We start from the raw sequence: 21,698 nt of genomic DNA on the forward strand, positions 1-21,698 counted from the left end.
TTAGGAGAAATTTGTCAAACACATGTAGGGTGTAAAGGTTCACTGTTACCTGCCTTGAGGGGTGTTTCCCAAATTGTGTGCCATGTGGGGCTTTTTTTTTTGCTGTTCTGGCACCATAGGGGTTTCCTAAATGCAACATGATCCCCAAAAACAATTTCAGCAAAATTTGCTTTCAAAAAGCCACATTCTCACTGGCTCCTTCTCTTCTGAGCATTGAAGTGCACCCGCAGAGCACTTTACGTCCACGCAAGGTATTTCCATACTCAGAAGAAATGGGGTTACAAATGTCTTCTTTTTCCTCTTGTAAAAAAGGTAATTTGGGGGGGGGGGGGGGGGGGGACAGCATTTTAGTGAGAATTTTTTTTTTCTCATTTACACATCCGACTTTACCGAAAAATCGTCAAACACCTGTGTGGTGTTAAGGCTCACTGTTACGTGCCATGTGGGGTGTAGTTTCCAAAATAGTATGCCATGTCAAAAAAATTTTTTGCCGTTAGGGGCTTCCTAAAAGACATTTCCCCCAAAAAACATTTTAGCAAAACTTACTCTCCAAAATCCGTCGCTCCTTCCCCTCTGAGCCCTCTAGTGCACCCACAGAGCCTTTACGTTCACATATGTGGTATTTCCTTAGTCGAGAGAAATTTTTTTTTTTTTTTTGGGGGGGGGGGGGTTTGCGGGGTGGGGATTCTCCTTTTAACCCTTGTAAAATTTCAACAACAAAAAAAATAAAAAAATTTTAAAAAAAAGGAGATTTTGAATACTTTGCTGCTATTCCTGTGAAACGCCTAAAGGGTTAAATTTTTTTGAATGTCATTTCGTATACTTTGAGGAGTGCAGTTTTTTAATGGGGTCATTTATGGGGCATTTCTAATATGAAGACCCCCTCAAATCCACTTCAAAACTGAACTGATCCCTGAAAAGTTCAGATATTTTAAATCTTGTTAAAAATTGGAAAATTGCTCCTTAACTTTGAAGCCCTCTGATGTCTTCCAAAAGTAAAAAACATGTCAACTTTATGATGCAAACATAAAAGTAGACGTGTTATATACGTGCATCAATATACTGTATAATTTATTTGGTATGTCTATTTTCCTTACAAGGAGAGCATTTCAAACTAAAAAAAAAAAAAATCTAAATTTTTAATGAAATTTTGGAATTTTTCACCATGAAATTATGCAAGTATCGACAAAAATTTACCACTTTGTTAAAGTAGAATATGTCACGAAAAAATTATTATTAATGCTTAACGTGAGAGTGGTTAGATGTGCAAGAAATGCTCTGGTACTTAAGGTGAAAATGGGCTTGGTCCTTAAAGGGATACTCTGGCGCTAAGACATCTTATTCCCTATTTAAAGGATAGGGGATAAGATGCCTGATCGTGGGGGTCTCGCCACTGGGGACCCCCGTAATCTTTCACGTAGCACCCCGTTACCATCAGCCCCCGAAGCATGTTCGCTCCGGGTCTGATGACTGCCGATCACGGCTCCGCCCCTGTGTGACATCACACTCCGCCCCCTCAATGCAAGCCTATGGGAGGGGGCGTGACAGACTGGACCCCAGTTCGCTAGGTGTTTAGTGCTGGAAAGCTGGCTGCATAGCTTCTCCTTATAGAACTTTAATTTAGCCTCCTCAGAATGAGAGAAAAATCCTCCCAATTTTGGCCTTATTCCGAGGGTCTAACAGTGTTATCTAGTAGTCATTGTTTCCCCTTTCTCGCAATACGTCTGTCAGTGTAAGTAAGCAAATAAGCATGCAGCTAACTATCCTCGACAGTTTTTCTTAGGGCTCACCTCCATCCCATGCTACCAAGGTTGGTCATGATTAAGTCATCATTAGTGTCGCCTTGCAAAGGGTCTTTGTCCCCTATCCTTTTCAGAGTCCATCGCCAAATCCTCCTACTCCTAAGGTCTTACGGTCTAAACCTCCTCATCCAAGTCCTCCTACTCAAGGATAACATCCTGCTGGCAGCCAGATGGGAACTCTCCTCCATTCCTCCTTCCACCACCGCTAACATTTGCTGCAAAAGGAATATCAGCAGCATTACATCACTAATTCCCTAGTTGTTTTTTCTGACAAACCTGGTAGCCTCCTGGAAAGGCCTGCAAGCAACAGGTGTCCCTAATTAGCTACCAATCCCTCAGCTGAAAGTCTCACTGGCCATAAAAATCATTAGTCTACTGCATTATGAAGTAGGTCACCACATTGCACTGTGGTACAGTCGGTACAACTTGTGTAATGTTGAGTTCCAATGTGTTGGAATGTAGTAAATGGAGGTAGACCGTTTTGGCACGGTGGATGAAGGAAGGCAAGTTTCAAAGTGAATAAGATGGCATAGATTTTGTCAAGGGTTCGAATAATTTCCCCTTTTTTGGGAGTAGCAACAGCATTTTTGTCTGCCAATCGAAGAAGATGGCAAGGATTTTGTCGAGGGATTGGAAAATGTCCCCATTTTGTGAATAGCAACAGTATTTTCACCTGCCAAGCAAAGAAGATGGTAAGGAATAGCACCAGATTTGGAAGTAGCAACAGTTTTTTAGTATAAAAATAGTCAATAGAATTATCCTTTTTTGGGCATCGTGGGTTGTGTATATGTAGGCCTGGTTGAAACTACCAGCAGCAAGGTTGATGGCGGACTAGAGGACCGCATGAGAAGGAAAAATTTATTTTATGTTAAATTTGGTCAGGTGGCCCAAGCCTGGCTGGAGGTACCAGCAAAAGTGATGGCAGACTAGTGAGACGAAGTAACCAGTGGACAGCATGAGGAGGAAAAATTAGTTTTTTTGTTAAATTTGGGCAGGTGGCCCTGGCATGGTTGGAGGTAGCAAACGCAGCAATAGTGATGGCGACAAGTGGGTGTAGTAATAGCCAGCATACAGCAAGAGGAGGTATGACAGATATGGGGAAATAGAGCAGCTAGGACCAATTTCTGTGAAATGCACACCCTTTTTACTTTGCTGCTATCACTCACCTAGAAAATATTTAATAGGTGTTTGCTGAATCCAATAATATTCACAAAAAATGTTTTCAAAGGGCCCTGCTGTGTCCCAAACAGGAAGATGTAACCGGTGTTTGCGTAAAGTTGAGTAAAGAGTTATGCTGTGTTTAGGGCACTTTGCATTATGGTTTGCTATCGAACAGGTCTGCCACAGCAGCGCTTTGCTCAGTTCACTGTTTGTTGTGTTTTTCTTTTGTATCAGCCTTTAAAAAGGCTGGGTGGGCTTTATGGTACACGATGAGGCTTGTGTACGAATGGATAGGAGGTCCCCATATGATCAGCCCAAACACACAGGCTGGAATAAGCACATCTTTGCTGTGGATCCTTGTATAGCCCCTATAGGATTTGTGCCCTGTGGATGTTATAGATTAGGAATGGATTCTGGTGAGCCAAGCAAAACCCAAAATTCGGGTCGAATTTAGGCCGCGATCGGCTAGCTCATCTATAATTATCTTCTATGGAGTAAAAGGTGCATAAATAGTTCCTGTGCTCTGTATCATGTTCCTGTGATCTTTTCTGTTCCATAGGAGATACTATTGAAACTTATAAGTATGACCTCAATATCTGATACAAAGCACAGGAACCATTTATGCAGGTTTTACGCCATAGGAGAGAATCTTGCTACTGGCTCAATTTGAATATGCATTGTCGCTGGTCAAGTGAGCGCTGCGACGATTAAGCTCTCACATGAACAGCGACAATGAACATTCGAATTGAGTCGGCGTGCTCGCCTCCAGCGCGCAATTCACAGAAGGGGGAGCAGATCTTCGGAGTGATAGATCTCTGAGTGAATGTACATATTAGGGTCAGTGATCCCTCTTCGGTTTCTTGTTCTCCCGCACTATAACCCAGTGTACTGAGTTTAGTGTGGGTGAACAGGATGAAATTTTTTCTTTAAATGAGGGAGCACTGTATATATATCCTAAATAATAATGGGTCTTAAATGGGAAAAAAAAAAAAAATAAAATAAAAAAAGAACAGCAGGGAAACATGTTCTCGCTACCACCACGGGTAAAATGTTATGAGAGGTTAAATCAATCCCATCAAATCTCAATTTTTTGCATATATTACTTTCTCAAAAGTCAATTGTATATAACAAAACAAACAATATCCAATTTTTAGAGCTACAAGTGGGCAATGCCTTTGATACGTTATAGCTGGTGTCTATATTTTAATAGTAGTAAGCGTGCCCTATAAGCTACTACAGAACTCTACATACCACTCTAGAGAAGAGTCGGAGTGTCTCAAGGTCCTCCAGGATATTGCTGTTCTTGGTGGTAATGAGAACCATGTAGAGTTTTTCCATGGGCTGATATACATAGCGCACGCTCTCTGTTTCCACAAAGGTGTGCTGTTTTCCGGTGTTCATTAATTTGGGGAAAGCAGCCAAGAGTCCTTCAATGCGGGTGCGGGTCATCTCCACAAACTGTCGGGACACTATGGCTTTACCAGCCTTTGTACAGACCGCAGCAGCTAGCAGCACCTGTAACACAATAAACTGACCGTATGAATAACTAAGTAACATAAGACTTTTGAATAAAGCAATATGATCAGGAATAAAATGATATATTCAAGTTAGTGATCAGTGAACTCATCCTTAAAAAGTGTACCTGTCATAACATAGAACAGAAAAAAAGCTGATATATGTTACTACGTCATGCAGATGCTTTACATCTCTTTTTATACGTCTAGTGTTTGTATTTGGCTCAAAAATCCATATGGACTACTTACTGCTCATGCATTCTGACATCCACAGCTAAAGAAGGGTCATATGTGAGGCAAGCATCAAGTCTGCAATCATTGGGGACATGTAGCAATGCCAGTGTATTGTAGAGTTTTTTCTGCACTATTTCCTGGTGTGCAAATATTGTGCAATTGCGTTTAATTTACCATATTGGCGCAAGCCACACTATGAATTTTCTGCAAGACTTTAAATCCCCTCACTCTTTTATAGTGCACCAGATTTTTACCTAACAGGAAAAAAGATGTATCCTGGACACAGGTATTTGTTGTATTGTGGTTAATGTCTGTTTTTCCTTAGTAACCATCATCGGCCGTGGCGTGACATCGCTGCGGCTGGCGATAAGCTGAGTACAGTATGACTCACTTTCCCCCCGGAAGCAGAAGAAGACAGGCACCGGATATCAGCGCAACGTGGGAACGTCGGCAGGTGAGTCAAATTTTGTGTTTTTACTTTGTGCAGCCCGGGCACAGGAAAAGAATAAAAGTTTGCACTACAATACTCCTTTAGGGGTACTCCGCTGGAAAACTTTTTTTTTAATCAACTGGTGCCAAAAAGTTAAACAGATTTGTAAATTTCTTCTATTTAAAAGTCCCAATCTTTTCAGTACTTATTTGCTGTATGCTCCAGAGGAAGTTCTTTTCTTTTTAAATATCCTTTTTGTCTGACCACAGTGCTCTTTGCTGACACCTCTGTCCATGTCAGGAAGTGTCCAGAGCAGGAACAAATCCCCATAGCAAACCTATCCTGCTCGGGACAGTTCCTGACATGGACAGAGATGTCAGCAGACCAATGTCAGGGAAGGTAGAAAAAAAAGATCCTTTCTCAGCGCAGTTGCAGAGTCATAAGCAGGTAGCAGCAGTCATCAGTATCTCTATATCTCATATATATATATATATATATATATATATATATATATATATATATATATATATATATATATATATATATATATATATATATATATATATCTCTATCTATCTATCTATCTATATCTATCTCTCTCTCTCTATATATCTTTATCTATCTCTCTCTCTATATATCTACCGTATATACTCGAGTATAAGCCGACCCGAGTATAAGCCGAGACCCCTAATTTCAACCCAAAATCCCAGGAAACGTTATTGACTCGAGTATAAGCCTAGGGTGGGAAATACCTCATCCCCCCCTGTCATCATCCAGACCCGTCATTAACATCCTCATCATCATCCCCTTGTCATCATCCCACACATCCCCCCTTCATCATCCCCTTATCATCCCACACATCCCCCCTTCATCATCCCCTTGTCATCATCCCACACATCCCCCCTTCATCATCCCCTTGTCATCATCCCACACATCCCCCCTTCATCATCCCCCCCCCCTTCATCACCCCCCCCCCTTCATCATCCTCTTCTCATCATTCGCCCTCAGTGGTCTTCAACCTGCGGACCTCCAGAGGTTTCAAAACTACAACTCCCAGCAAGCCCAGGCAGCCATCGGCTGTCGGGGCTTGATGGGAGTTGTAGTTTTGAAACCTCCGGAGGTCCGCAGGTTGAAGACCACTGCGGCCTTCAACATCATCCAGCCCCCTCTCCCCCCCTTTAGTTCTGAGTACTCACCTCCGCTCGGCGCTGGTCCGGTCCTGCAGGGCTGTCCGGAGAGGAGGTGGTCCGGTGGCATAGTGGTTCCGGGCTGCTATCTTCACCGGGGGCGCCTCTTCTCCGCGCTTCCGGCCCGGAATAGAGGCGTTGCCTTAACAATGACGCAGAAGTACGTTGGCAATGAACGCACCTCTGCGTCGTTGTCACGGCAACGTGACTATTCTGAGGCCGGGCCCGAAGCGCTTAGAAGAGGCGCCCCCGGTGAAGATAGCAGCCCGGAACCACTATGCCACCGGACCACCTCCTCTCCGGACAGCCCTGCAGGACCGGACCAGCGCCGAGCGGAGGTGAGTACTCAGAACTAAAGGGGGTGAGAGGGGGCTGGAAGATGTTGAAGGCCGCAGTGGTCTTCAACCTGCGGACCTCCGGAGGTTTCAAAACTACAACTCCCAGCAAGCCCGGACAGCCGATGGCTGCCCGGGCTTGCTGGGAGTTGTAGTTTTGAAACCTCTGGAGGTCCGCAGGTTGAAGACCACTGCGGGTGGGGGAGTTCACTCGAGTATAAGCCGAGGGGGGTGTTTTCAGCACGAAAAATCGTGCTGAAAAACTCGGCTTATACTCGAGTATATATCTCTATATATCTCTCTCTCTCTCTCTCTCTCTATATATATCTATATATATATCTCTCTCTATATCTCTCTCTCTCTCTCTATATATATATCTCTCTCTATCTCTCTCTCTATATATCTATCTATCTATATATATCTCAACGTGTGTGTGTGTGTTACACAAAAACTTCCAAACGGCTAAAGATATTAACATGAAACTTGGCACACATGTTACTTATATGTCAACAACAAACATAGGATATGTGATTTAAACCTTACTCACCCCCTTTTGCCAGGGGCGGGGCTTATGTTTAAAGTCCCATACAAGTCAATGGGAAATATGTTACTTCATAACTTCCAAACAGCTGGAGATATTTCGATAATACTTGGTCACATGTTACTTATATGTCCACTTGAATTATAGGATAGTTAATTTAACCCTTAACTACCCCCATTTGTGAGTGTCTGGGTTTTTGTTTAAAGTCCCATGCAAATCAATGGGAAATGTATGTTCCCATATAACTTCCGTACGGCTGGAGATATTTCAATACCTGGTACACATATTACAGGTCGGGATAGGAGGTCGGGATAGGAGGGTTTACTTGTGCTGGTCCTTAAGGTGTTAAATTGGTGAAGTGAAATTGAAATAGTAAAAGATAATTTTGCAAATTTGGTGGTTTTCTTTTCTACACCATTTACCTTGTGGTTGAGGTAACATGTTTTGATAATTTAGGCCGGCATACAATACTATGGAATCTGTGAAACGTGTCAAGGGCTGGAAAAACCGACCTGTATTACTGATGTGTATGCACTGACTGGTGTCTGGTAGCACCTCCTACAGTACAGGGAGGTATAACATGTTCTGTACCCTTTACCTGTACCAGGGTTAGCTGCTCCTTTGGACATCAGGTGAGGGCGGCTCCATTTTACTTTTTTTTTTAGGACACTGTGTACTGTACAGGACCCTGAAGAAGCTCCTGTCCTCTACATAGACCAGTGTTTCCCAAAGAGGGTGCCTCCAGCTGTTGCAAAACTACAACTCCCAGCATGCCCGTATAGCCTTTGGCTGTCCGGGCATGCTGGGAGTTGTAGTTTTGCAACAGCTGAAGCACCCTCTTTGGGAAACACTGAAATAGACAGTGATTTACAGCTCCCAGCAGCTCTTTATTACTTTTATATGTAAGGATTTGCTTTATCTGTATTAGTTATCTATTTATTTATCTTTAATCCTCACTTTTTCCTATCTTTGGAGGACATTTAGGGGCTTCAGAACCAATTACCAGGTTTCCATAGAGTTATGGTCTCAACATACAATGGATTCAACATACAATGGTCGTCCTGGAACCAATTAATATTGTAACTTGAGGGACCACTGTATACACCACCAATCACCATCCGTACTGTACTGGGAGGTGGCATTATTGTTCTGTGCCCCCGTGGCACAGCAGCATTTAGGGACAGTTTTAGATTAGGAAAGGAAAGAGTTTAGGAGGTAAAAAAATAAAAATAAAAAAAGATTACATTTTTTTTCCCCAGTGCACATCTGTAGGTGTCCGCAGCATGTTTAGCTGCGTGTCCCGGGCCCAACAGGGTCACTGGGGATATAGATATATATCTATCTATCCCCAGTGACCCTGTTGGGCCCGGGTCACGCAACTAAATGATATATATATATATATATATATATATATATATATATATATATATATATATATATGGCCCTCTTAGCCATAAAAGAGCGGTCCGCCACAGTTAGCTAAAGCCCACACGCCGCTGATCAGTCCCGTAGTACTGATCAGAGTACTTTTGTGCTGCAGGCGTTTTTTCAGGTTATAGCGGCTTTTTTAATAAATTTTATTTTGCACTAATAGGCAGTCCGTGCCACCAGTAGCAGACCTGTACTGTGTGGACAGAACGTACCTCTGTGTGCGGCCTGCCCCACCGCTGTCAGTGATTTATCAATTGATCAGCTGTTTTTGGGGGGGGGGGGGGGGGGGGTTCAGACGGGTGCAATTTTTCGGGGTTAAGCGTTTTTTTTTTTTTTCCCGGGTATTTTGCGTGGGGGTCTGTATGTGCCACCAGCCACTGTTCTGGGCTGAGTGGCCGGAACCTCCACAGACTTCTGCGCTCCCTGCCGCCACTAAGCGTTAATTAGTGTGCACACCACTTATTAGGTGCACACTTTTTTTGCACAAGGCTTTTTTTGCGCTAGAATTTTATTTTTATTTTTTTTAGTTTTTTTCCCCCCCTTTTTAGTTTATAGTTTTTTCTGTTAGGGTAGGTTTAGTTAGGTTAGGCCGGGTTAGAGAGGTACTCTCTCACCACACCACACGCAGCACATTCACTAAAAGTTTTTCCCACACACATACACACCCCATCCCCATTAGAGTAGGGAAATGGCCCGCAAGGCGTTTTCAGTGGAGGAGGCATATGCCATACTTTCCTTCGACACTGAAAGCGCCTCAGAGGACGAGGAAGACCCCACCTTTCTTATTTCATAATCATCTAGTTCTGATGCTGAGCCACGAAGGCGTCGGAGACGCCACCAAGCGAGGCCGCAAACCTCCTCTGCTCCTGACCCTGTGCCCCATGCTAGTATGAGTCCCCCTGGCGCTCATACTAGTCAAGCCCCCCCAGCCAAGTTTACTGGTGCCTGGGAACTTGTCTGGCCCGTGATTCGCGAGTTTGTTGGCGACTCAGGAATCAAGATTGACATTGTCAGGTTCACTGAAATGGACTATTTCAGGGTCAATCAGATGGTTGACCAGACGAATCTGTACGCCCAACAGTTCGTCACTGCAAACCCCGGCTCCTTTTTAGCTAGGCCCTGTGGCTGGTTCCCAGTCAGTGCAGCCGAAATGGGGACCTTTTGGAGCCTCGTGCTGCATATGGGCCTAGTTAAAAAGCCAAAGGTCAGGCAATACTGGAGAGGGGACATCCTCTACCAGACCCCGCTCTACAGTATGGCCATGACCCGTCCCCGGTTCGAGGCCATTCAGAAATGTTTGCATTATGCTGAATAATGCGGCATGTGCCCCCCAAACTGATCCTTTGTATGACCGCCTGTATAAAATCAGGCCGGTCATCAATCACTTTGGGGCCAAATTTTGGGAGGCCTATGTCCCTTCCGGCAATACATTCCTAACAAATGAGTGTGGTATGGCGTGAAGATGCATAAACTTTGTGAGAATACCTCAGGGTACACTTGCAAGTTTATGGTGTATGAGGTTCGAGATTCCCGTATTGAACCCCCAGAATGTCTCCCCACTTTGGGTATTAGCGGGAAAATCGTTTGGGGCCTTTTGCACCCATTGCTAAATAAAGGTTACCACATTTACGTGGATAACTTTTATACTAGTATCCCTCTCTTCACATCCCTCGCTGCCAGATCCACAGTCACTTGTGGGACAGTCAGGAAGAATGAAAGAGGCCTTCCTTTCTATCCCCTCCAAATTCCTATCCCCCAGGGCGAGTCCCGTGACTTTTCCCATGAAAACCTATTGCTGGTCAGGTATAAGGATAAGAGGGATGTCCTTATGCTGTCCACAATTCATGAGAACGGCAGCACCCCTGTCTCTGTGCGAGGTACGGGGGGGGAGTTGATCTTTCTGATCAAGTCCTCAAGCCATATAATGCCATGCGGAAAACACGGGCATGGTACAAAAAAAGTTGCGGTCTACATGGTACAGGTTGCCATGTACAACTCTTTTGTACTGTCCCAGTACTCTGACAACACATGGACATTCCTGGAGTTCCAAGAGGTAGTTCATCTTCGGCGACCACCAAGGAGTGGGTCAGAGCACCTCTGGAACTTCTGTGCCACGGGTCGTCTCCGGCCAACACTTTCCAGGCGAGGTCCCCAACACTGGAAAGAAGGGACGATCCCAGAAAAAATGCAGAGTGTATCGCAAGAGGGGGATTCGGAAGGACACCACCACTCAATGTGACACTTGCCCCAATCAACCGGGCCTCTGCATTAAAGGGGTATTCATGGAAAAAAAAATTTTTGTTATATATATCAACTGGCTCCGGGAAGTTAAACCGATTTGTAAATTACTTCTATTAAAAAATCGTAATCCTTCCAATAGTTATTAGCTTCTGAAGTTGAGTTGCTGTTTTCTGTCTGCTTTCTGATGACTCACGTCCCGGGAGCTGTCCAGCTCCTATGGGGATATTTTCCCCATCATGAACAGCTCCCGGGACGTGACATCATCATTGAGCAGTTAGACAGAAAACTTCAGAAGCTAATAACTATTGGAAGGATTAAGATTTTTTAATAGAATTTACAAATCTGTTTAACTTTCCGGAGTCAGTTCATATATTAAAAAAAAAAAAAAAAAAAAAGTTTTTGCCTGGAATACCCCTTTAAGGATTGCTTCAGGGAGTATCACACTTCTATGGAGCACTAAATTTTAATCCTTTTCCCTGATTTTAATTCCCCAGAATTAGACTCCAATGTACCAGTCCAGAGTACACTGTCTTCCAAATTTTAAAGCCAAACCCCTCCCCTCCCCCCCCCAGAAAAAAAGTAAAAAAAACTATTTTCCTTTACCTCTGATAAAAAAAAAATAAAATAAAGATTATCAGAGGTAAAGGAAAATAGTTTATTTTACTTTTTTTCTGGGGGGGGGGGAAGGGGTTTGGCTTTAAAATTTGGAAGACAGTGTACTCTGGACTGGTACATTGGAGTCTAATTCTGGGGAATTAAAATCAGGGAAAAGGATTAAAATTTAGTGCTCCATAGAAGTGTGATACTCCCTGAAGCAATCCTCCCCCCCCCCCCCCCCCCAAAAAAAAAAAAAATGAGTCATGGGACACAAAGTCAACAGTATTGGGGGTTTGCAGTTGCCTCAAATGCACAGCACATAATTCCCAGATGGATGATTCAGAGCATAGGGTTTGGGGCGGGCATCATTTTTTACTTTCAGCTAGGGCTGGGCGGTATACCGGTTCATAACGAATACCGAATTTTTTGGGCTGCACGATATGAATTTTCCCCCATACTGCAATACCGGTTGGGCCGTAAGTTAAAAAAAATACTGTGATACACATATTTGGTCATACCGCCCAGCCCTACTTTCGGCTATACTCTCGGTCATCATTCTGGGAATTGGCATATCAGTACTAAAATTGCAATCCCCCCCCCCCCCCCAATAGTACACTTCATCCATTCCTGGAAAATAGATTTAGGGAACACCCGTCCATTCCAAATATCCACTTCCCCCCTATACACCTTCCCTAGGGGGTGTACTATCTGTAATAGGCCTACATGTGGGTGTTCCTTTCTTGTATTTTCCTCTGAATGTATGTAACTTAGGTCTGTAAGAAACATCAGCCTCAAATGCGAAGAGTTCTCGCTCATGAGCTCTATCTTATTTCCAGGCGACAATTCAGAGTCACATGTTAGTTGTTCCCAGAAAGATGAAGCAGAGCATAGGTTGAAAATTGCAATTTCAAAAGCTACTCTTCATCCATTCCTGGAAAATAAATTTAGGAAACACACGTGCGTTCAAAATGTCCTCTTTACCCAGATACCATTACAGAAAGTACCCACCCTTAGGAATGGGTGTCACATGTGGCCCCCTGGTCGCCACAGCCGGGTGGCGACCACGGGGCCGGAGTATCGTGACATACCCATACGCCTTAAGGACCCAGGGCGTATGGGTATGCCCTGGCTACCTGGTAGTTAAGGACCCAGGGAATTCCGTGGTCCCCGCCCGTGGGAATTCCGGTCCCCACCGGGCGGGGACCGGGATGCCTGCTGAAATCATTCAGCAGGCATCCCGTGCAAATGCTCAGAGGGGTCCTGATCACCAGTAGAATTCACACAGGCTATCCCGGTCATACGGGTCACGTGTGGCCCGATGACCCGGACATACATGGTGATAGGGGGTGTAGAATACACCCCCAATAACCTCTTTTATCTATGGGGAGGTGGTGATTTCATCACCCCCCAGGAGCGCTGCTATTGGTCGGATGATTGCCCAACCAATAGCAGCTGACAGGGGAGGGGTTAATGTCCTCTTCTCGCAGCTCTGCTCGCCCACCACGTTCAGTCAGCGGGCAGAGCTGTGAGAGAGCCAGGGACCCCACTCCGCCAAGATCTGAGCCCCTCAGGCTGAAGAAGTGTTTGTTAGTCAGGGTAAGTTTACAGTGAAAGGACAGGTCCTCAAGGGTCCGCCGCAGTTTTTTCAGCATGACCCGGGCCCTATTCAGGGCGCTGCATTTGCCCCCTCTTTTTTTTTTTTTTGGGCCACAGCGGGTTTTTTTTCCTCCACATAATGGTGTGTGATTTATAATCACACACCATTACATACAAAAGTTACAACAAGCGCACACACTACATACTTCCCTGCCCTCCCCACACAAACACACATAGCCATTTAGCCCCAAGACAAGCGCAGATCCTTCCTAAGAATGTCCATTACTGCCTGCCAGGTACGTACTAAAATCACCTTATGGTGGATAACCCCTTTAAGTACTGGAAGGATTATTATTTTTAATAGAAGTAATTTACAAATCTGTTTAACTTTCTGGCACCAGTTGATTAAAAAAAAAAGGTTTCCACCGCTCACTACATGATGGCACAGTCAGATATATAACTCATACCTCTGACTGTGCCATCATATATTGAGCAGTGAAAGGCAGGTAGAAAATAGCAACTAGTCCATTCATAAGCCACACACTACCTTTTCTGCCCCCGGCTTGGGTGAGGCTGAGGCCTTATTTATATACAGAAATAGCACAGAGTATTTCTGGAGGGAACTGTAGTGAGTCGGACTGTCTGCCTCACTACAGTTCCTGCCAAAAATGGGAAGCCTACTCCATCTTCTACCTGCCTTTCACCACAGGCAGGTAGAAGATACATACAACTATACAATTCATAAGCCACCCCCCCCCCCCCCACCTGACCAGGCCAACCTGTCCTTGGGTCCATGCAGATGCCGACTGAGAAAGCCAGCAGGGAGATAAGTGCACTTCTTTGGAGGGGCTCCGTACACCGAGGACAAGCAGGTGGGCGCACTGGTCTTCCCAGGCAGCCACAGCGGTTCTCTTAAAAGGCTGCTGCTACAGTGGCTGTCTGGGAGTGGAATAACAGTAACAGCTCCGGGCTCGGCTCAGACAGACCTAGCGGCCCCTTTCCCCGTGCCAGGCCTTCAGACAACGTCCGAATGGACTGGCTGGTCAGTCCGCCCCTGGGACCAGAGTGGTCCTGCCCTGGTGAATGTTGTAATGTTGTGATTGGTCATACAGTGGCATTCCTAGGGCATTGAAAGCCTCACAGAGGAGCCTCCTGCCATCATTCTGCCTCAGAGTGTGGAAAGAGACGGAGCTGTGCATAAGTGCATCAGCTGATACAGTTTTAACTGCAGATAAGCTAAAAAAAATAAAATAAAAAAAAACTGTATTTCAAAACCTCCCTCCCTGTTGCCACTTCCCCTGCTATCCCCCACCCATCCTGTGATTCCCTCATCTCCAACCCAGTGACCCAACCCCTGCTGAAATAGGGGCCCCCAGATGTCAATTCCCATGAGGGCTGTGGCATGCTGATTAGCAGTTTTGACTGTAGAACGGCTGCCCACAGTCACTTTCCCTCCCTGGGATCATTGGCCCCGTTTTTCTCATGCAAACTGGCAGTTTTTACTGTAGTTGTCCTGACATCTTTGCCCGTGTCGCATTCCTGTCTGAGGTCTTCATCCCTACTGTCACCTTTCTTGTTGGTGTTACATAGTTAGTATGAAAAGGGATGAAATTCTTTATTTCAACTTATGCATTAACCCCTTAAGGACACAGGCAATTTTGATCTTAAAGGGGTACTCCAGTGGAATTTTCTCTTTTTAAATCAACTGGTGCCAGAAAGTAAAAACAGATTTGTAAATTATTTCTATTTTAAAATCTTAATCTTTTCAGTACTTAGCATGCACCGTCTGTCAGTGCATGCTGGGAGTTGTAGTTTTGCAACAGGCGGGGGTTTACAGTGAGTTTCCGGGTACAACTTTGAGCTGTGGAAAACTTACCGCTGCAGCTCAAACTCCCAACGGGAAACTCACTGTAAACGCAATGGTGTGAATGTACGCTAAAAAACACTACACTACACTCATAAGAAATAAAGAGTAAAGCACTAAATATTCACTCCCTAACACAGCGCCCCCCCCCCCCCCTTTAAAAAAAAAAAAAAACATCATGTACAGCACTGTTTCCTAAACAGAGCCTCCAGCTGTTGTAAAACAACTCCCTGGAGAGCCACTGACTGTCCAGGCATGCTGGGAGTTTTGCAACAGCTGTAGGCACCCTGTTTGGAAAACACTGCCATAGTGTATTTTTGGTGCAGAAGGCAAGCGCCATGCTTGCATCTGCATCCGCCTTGATGCAAATCCCTAATTTAGGCCTCAAATGCGCATAACGCTCTCTCACTCCGGAGCCCTGTCATATTTCAAGACAACGGTTTAGTGCCACATATGGGGTATTTCCGTACTGGGGTATTTAATTTTTTACACTAACATGGTGGTGTTGCCCCCATACGTTTCATTTTCACAAGAGGTAAAAGGAGAAAAAGACTGTACTCAGTACAAGACAGGTGCGCCAATGGAAATAACATTATACTTCAAAGTTGCTGCCATGTCACTCAATTATAGTAGTAACAGATACATTTGACGGGCTGTTTCAGGTTTGAAAAACAGACCCCTTAAACTTGTGCCTTGACGCAATCTGAACAAAACCCTCTCTCTAAGCAACAATAATACTATGAAGCTACCCGCCTCATTAATAGTATGCAAGTGATCGTTTATCAGTATTTTGCACCCATGCAAACACCCTCAAATAGCTTTGTGGCTGATCATAGTAGGAATAGATGTCCAAAGAGTGGCCCTGGCCCCAGCCGCCTCAGGACAGAAGCAAAAGACTGCCATTTAAACGTCCACAGGCCATATAATTCGCCCCACCTACTCTTAGCCCCCTGTGCCCAATCATCCCCCCATCATTACCCCCTGTGCCACATTTCCCCATGACACCCCTCCCCCCTGTGCCATTTCATTCCCCTTTATTTCCATCAGTGCAAATTCATCACCCCCTGTACCATTTCATCCTTTATTCTCCGTGTCGCATCATTCGAGCGCCCCCCCCCCTGATCCCCCCCCATGCCACATCATTTTTTTCTTCCTTCTCTCCTCCCCCTGTTGTCATTCTTACCTGTCCAGCAGGCTCAGGTGCAAGGGCTCTCAGTGGACTTGGCAACCTCTGCACTGACTGACACAACAACTGATGCTCACAGAGATACTGTAATAAATCATTACTTTTCCTGACTGATTGCATTGTTGAGTTTTTTTCCCCTAACTACAATACAATAATTTTTTTTATCGCTTTTTAACATATTTTATAGGTAATTACACTCGGGAGTGAGTACAGTCCAGTATTCGGTTATTTACAAAGATTTTTGAGCCATTTTTCCCAATAGGAGACATCTCCCAATAGTGGACACTTGTTTTCTCCGCAAGTGTCCGCTATTTGGTGATTCTACTATATTTTGTGCTAATTCGCCATGTTTTCTTTTTTGGGGTTGACACCTCATGGGTTGCTGAACCAATAACCTGATTTTTAGAGTATTGGACTGAATATACAATGATCGTCTCTGAACCAATGTATGTTGAGGGTCGCACATACTGCACTAGGTGCCAAGGGACAATGACGACTCCTAGCATCCCTTTACAGTCACCTGTGCCAGGAGCAGGCGCACAGTCAGGTGAGGTTTTGCAGCGTCACCTGTTTAGAGCACCCCAATGCGTATCATTAGGCGGACACAGGCCAGATCCCAGTCCCATCTACACAGTTGTCACTGACTACAGCTGATCCTGTCCTGGCCGCAGTCCTGCCCTCTTTCCAGGGACCACAGCCGTCACCCAAACGCCATATCCACCCCGAACGGCAAACTGCTCACCATGGTGGCGGAAGATAAAACCGGGTACTTGGACTATCCTGCTGATCGCCTCCGACGGTCCTCCGCACAATATGGCAGTACCGGAGCCACGTCTTCAACAGGAAGCTACGTGAGATCCGGGAAGAGGCAGAGCACAGGGCACGTCTAAAGGAGGAGGCGGAGACAACGATAGCTGTCATCTTTGAAATGGTATTTGCCCTTCCCTTGGTTAGTAAGCGCAATACAGTGCCAGTGAGAAAGGACTGCCAGCTATATAGCGCTGACTGCGGCCAGGACAATGAGCAGGAAAAGGAATGGACACACTGGACTACATAGCTGCTTTCCCAACACATATACATTATATAGGACTGCACAAAACTTTAAATCCAAATGACCAATTCTTCTGCTGGCAAGGCTGAAGTTGGTTTCCTCGTTTCTGCTCTGCTCTATCTTTCTCAATATATTATCCTAACCCCTTAAAGGAGTAGTCCAGTGGTGATTCAGTGGTGAGCAACTTATCCCCTATCCTAAGGATAGGGGATAAGTTGCAGATCGCGGGGGTCCAACCCCTGGGGCCCCCCGCGATCTCCTGTACGGAGCCCCGACAGCCCGCTGGAAGGGGGCGTGTCGACCTCCGCACGAGGCGGCGGCCGACACGCCCCCTCAATACAACTCTATGGCAGAGCCGAAGCGCTGCCTTCGGCAATCTCCGGCTCTGCCATTGAGATGTATTGAGGGGGCGTGTCGGCCGCCGCCTCGTGCGGGGGTCGACACCCGCTATCTCGGCGGAGAGCCGGGGCCCCGTACAGAGAGATCGCAGGGGGCCCCAGCGGTCGGACCCCCGCGATCTCAAACTTATCCCCTATCCTTAGGATAGGGGATAAGTTTTTCACCACTGGACTACCCCTTTAAGGATGCCACCTTTTTTTACCTTAAGGGTACGTTCACACGCACAGCAGCAGATTTGATGTGCAGAATTTGTAACTGCAGATTAGAAGTTGTGCTCAGTCAATTAGTTTACATTGAAATCTGCAGCAGAAAATCCTGCGCATCAAATCTGAATAAGGTTTAACGTACCCTAAGGGAGAACTCCAGCTAAAGCTAATGCAGTGGCGTTGCTAGGGTTGGTGTCACCTGGTGCGGTAGAAAATGGTGTCACCCCCATACCTCCCCCCTCCCCCCAGTAAGTTTTAGCCTGTTGTGACAGACACCACTGTTGTAGCGCATTGTGAGAAATTCCAGTATAATAATCAGATATACCAGTTGCCACAGAATGGGAAAGTGTTAAAGAAGTTTTCACCATTTAAATATACAGCTCCCAGAATTACTTAAAGGAATACTCCACTGGAAAACATTTACTTTTATATCAACTGGTGCCAGAAAGTTTTTAAATTACTTCTATTTAAAATCTTAATACTTACAGTACTTATAAGCTGGTGTATGCTCCACAAGAAGTTGTGTAGTTCTTTGCAGTCTGACCACAGTGCTATTTGCTGACACCTCTGTCCATGTCAGGAACTGTCCAGAGCAGGATAGGTTTGATATGGGGATTTGCTCCTACTATGGACAGTTCTTGACATGGACAGAGGTGTCAGCACAGAGCACTGTGGTCAGACAGAAAAGAAATTAAAAAAGAAAATAACTTCCTGTGAATCGCTTATACAGCAGCTAATAAGTACTGGAAGGATTAAGATGTTTAAATAGAAGTAATTTACAAATCTGTTTAACTTTGTAGCACCAGTTGATAAAAAAAAAATGTTTTCCAGTAGAGTACCCCTTTGAGCAGTGGTGAGGTTATGCTGGGAGTTGTAGTTTCACTGACCTAACTGTAGAACTGAAAAGTGACTACAGCTCTGATAGGACATAGAGAGGAGAATGTACAATAATATCACTGACTACAGGTGACGTCTTCTCTATAGTGAGGAGAATACACAATGATATCAGTGACTACAGGTGACGTCTTCTCTATAGTGAGGAGAATATACAATGATATCAGTGACTACAGGTGACATCTTCTCTATAGTCTTTCCTTATCTAATTCATATGGTACATACCGCCAGGTCTAGCTAAAACTTCTGTCTGTAGAATGTGACGCCCAGACGTCTCCTCACTATGTCAGTGCATTCTCATCCTCTATATGAAAACAAGTATTATTATAAACCTGCCAGACACTGTATCCTCTAAATATAATACTACTACAGTGACCCCCGACCTATGATGGCCCCGACATATGATCAAATCGACATACGATGGCCTCTCAGAGGCCATCGCATGTCGATGTCAGCATCGACATACGATGCTTTTTTATGTCGGGGCCATCGCATTAAGTGCTATCCGGCAGCGCCAAATGCTTAAGCTGCTGCCGGATAGCAGCTTAATGTTCCCCGTGTGGTGCGGTAAGTATTACTTACCCCTCCACGATGCTCCGGGGTGCCCTCCGGGTCCAGTGCTGGTCTTCCGGTGTCTTCTCGGCCCTCTCCGATGACGTCAATACGCTGCTGCGCACGCCATCCAATAGGAATGGCGTACACAGCGGCGTAATGACGTCGCTACGCAGGCCCAGTAAGGCCTTGCGGAAGACAGAAGAGGACCAGAGAAGACAGAAGAGGACCGGAGAAGACAGCAGAGGATCGGAGAAGACAGCGGAGAGCCCAGCGGAGGCCGGGGTCACCATCGCGAGCGGCGGGGACACCATCTCGAGCGGCGGGGACAGGTGAGTACAGCTTCCTATACTTTACATTGCACAAATCCCTCAACATACGATGGATTCGACAAACGATGGCTCGTTTGGAACGAATTACCATCGTATGTTGAGGGACCACTGTATACACTATACTCTTTGATTATAAACCTTCCATACACCATACCCACTGAATATAATACTACCACACACTGTACATTCTGAATATAATACCAACACATACTGTACTCTGAATATAATACCGCCACATACTGTACCCTCTGAATATAATACTGCCACACACTGTACCCACTGAATATAATACTGCTACACACTGTACCCACTGAATATAATACTACCACATACTGTACCCTCTGAATATAATACTACCACCCACTGCGCCCGCTGAATATAATACTACCACAAACTGCGCCCTCTGAATATATATCTGCCACATACTGTATCCTCTGAATATAAATCTGCCACATACTGTACCCCTGAATATAATACCGCCAAATACTGTACCCTCTGAATATAATACTACCACCCACTGCGCCCTCTGAATATAATACTTAGAGATGAGCGAACTACAGTAAATTCAACTCGTCACAAACTTCTCGGCTCAGCAGTTGATAACTTTTCCTGCATAAATTAGTTCAGCTTTCAGGTGCTCCCGTGGGCTGGAAAAGGTGGATACAGTCCTAGGAGACTCTTTCCTAGGAATGTATCCACCTTTTCCAGCCCACCGGAGCACCTGAAGGCTGAACTAATTTACGCAGTATATTCATAAACTGCCGAGCCGAGAAGTTCGTGACAAATCGAATTTACTGTAAGTTCGCTCATCTCTAATAATACTACCACAAACTGCTCCCTCTGAATATAATACTACCACAAATTGCGCCCTCTGAATATAACGTTGCCATACAGTGCACCCTCTGAATATAATACCACAACCGCAGTAACACCCCTCAACATCCGTTAGCTGATGCTATTACCACGGGAGGGGGGTATTGGTGGTGTTGCTAGTGGATGATGGGGGTGCTACTACTGGGGGGGGGGGTTGCTGGTGGATGATGAGGGTGCTACTGCCAGGGGGGGAGCATCAGGTAGGCAGCAGTTCCCCCACATTAGGTAGGCAGCAGTTTCCCCACATTAGGTAGCATCTTTTCCCCACATTAGGCAGCATAGATTCCCCACATTTGGTACCAGTTCCCCCACATTAGGTAGGTACCAGTTACCCCACATTAGGTAGCAATTTCCCCACATTAGGTAGCACAGATTCCCCACATTAGGTAGCAAGTTCCCCACATTAGGTAGCACATATTCCCCACATTAGGTAGCATAGACTCCCCACATAAGGTAGCACAGATTCCCCACATTAGGTAGCATAGACTCCCCACATTTGGTAGCACAGATTCCCCACATTAGGTAGCATAGACTCCGCACATTTGGTAGTAGTTTCCCCACATTAGGCCGCAGGTTCCCTTGCAGGTTCCCCACAATGGGTCAAAGTCTCCCCACATTAGATCGCTGGTTCAACCCCCCCCACACACACACACACACACAAAAAAAAAACACATACAACACAGAGAGACACACACACAAACACACACACAGTCAGAGAGACACACTCTCACAGACAGACACACACAGGGTCAAACACACAGATGCACACAGTCACACACACACAGAGTCACACAAACACACAGAGTCGCACAAACACACACAGAGTCACACAGTCACACACACGCAGAGTCACAGAGTCACACACACACTCAGAGAGTCACACAAACACACAGTCACACACAGAGTCACATACACACACACAGTCACACACACACACACAGAGTCACACACACAAACATAGATAGAGACAGACACACACACACTCACCCATCCAGCGCAGCGCTCCTTCTCACCGGGCGTCCTGCGAGTGACGTAACTGACGTCCTCCTGCACGGCCATGCAGTGGACGTCAGGCAGGCGCAGACGTGGGAGCGGAGGCCGGGCACAGTGCTGGTGAAGGTGATGACGGACGGGCGCACAGTGCAGGTGAAAGGGGGGGGGGGGTTGCTGACGGACAGGTGCACCGCACACACAGCGCAGGTGAAGGCGGGGGGGGGGGTTCTGACGGACGGGAGGCCGGTCGGGCACAGATAGGGGGTGTCGGTGTAGCTG

At 45.6% G+C, this 21,698-nt stretch overlaps 1 protein-coding gene across 2 annotated transcripts in view; it reads right to left on the reverse strand.

Moving 5' to 3' along the window:
• Positions 1–21,470, reverse strand: part of ARCN1 (archain 1) — a gene marked incomplete in the record, with an annotated part of 143,023 nt that extends 121,553 nt beyond the window's left edge. Inside the window, 2 exon segments of one of the 2 annotated variants that reach the window (XM_056544043.1) lie at positions 4,215–4,478; positions 21,414–21,470. In XM_056544043.1, coding sequence (XP_056400018.1) covers positions 4,215–4,412 — 198 coding nt within the window. 2 annotated transcript variants of the gene reach the window in all.
• Positions 21,471–21,698: the final 228 nt, after the last annotated feature.

Source organism: Hyla sarda, chromosome 10, assembly GCF_029499605.1.
Source record: "Hyla sarda isolate aHylSar1 chromosome 10, aHylSar1.hap1, whole genome shotgun sequence".
NCBI classification, from domain to species: domain Eukaryota; kingdom Metazoa; phylum Chordata; class Amphibia; order Anura; family Hylidae; genus Hyla; species Hyla sarda.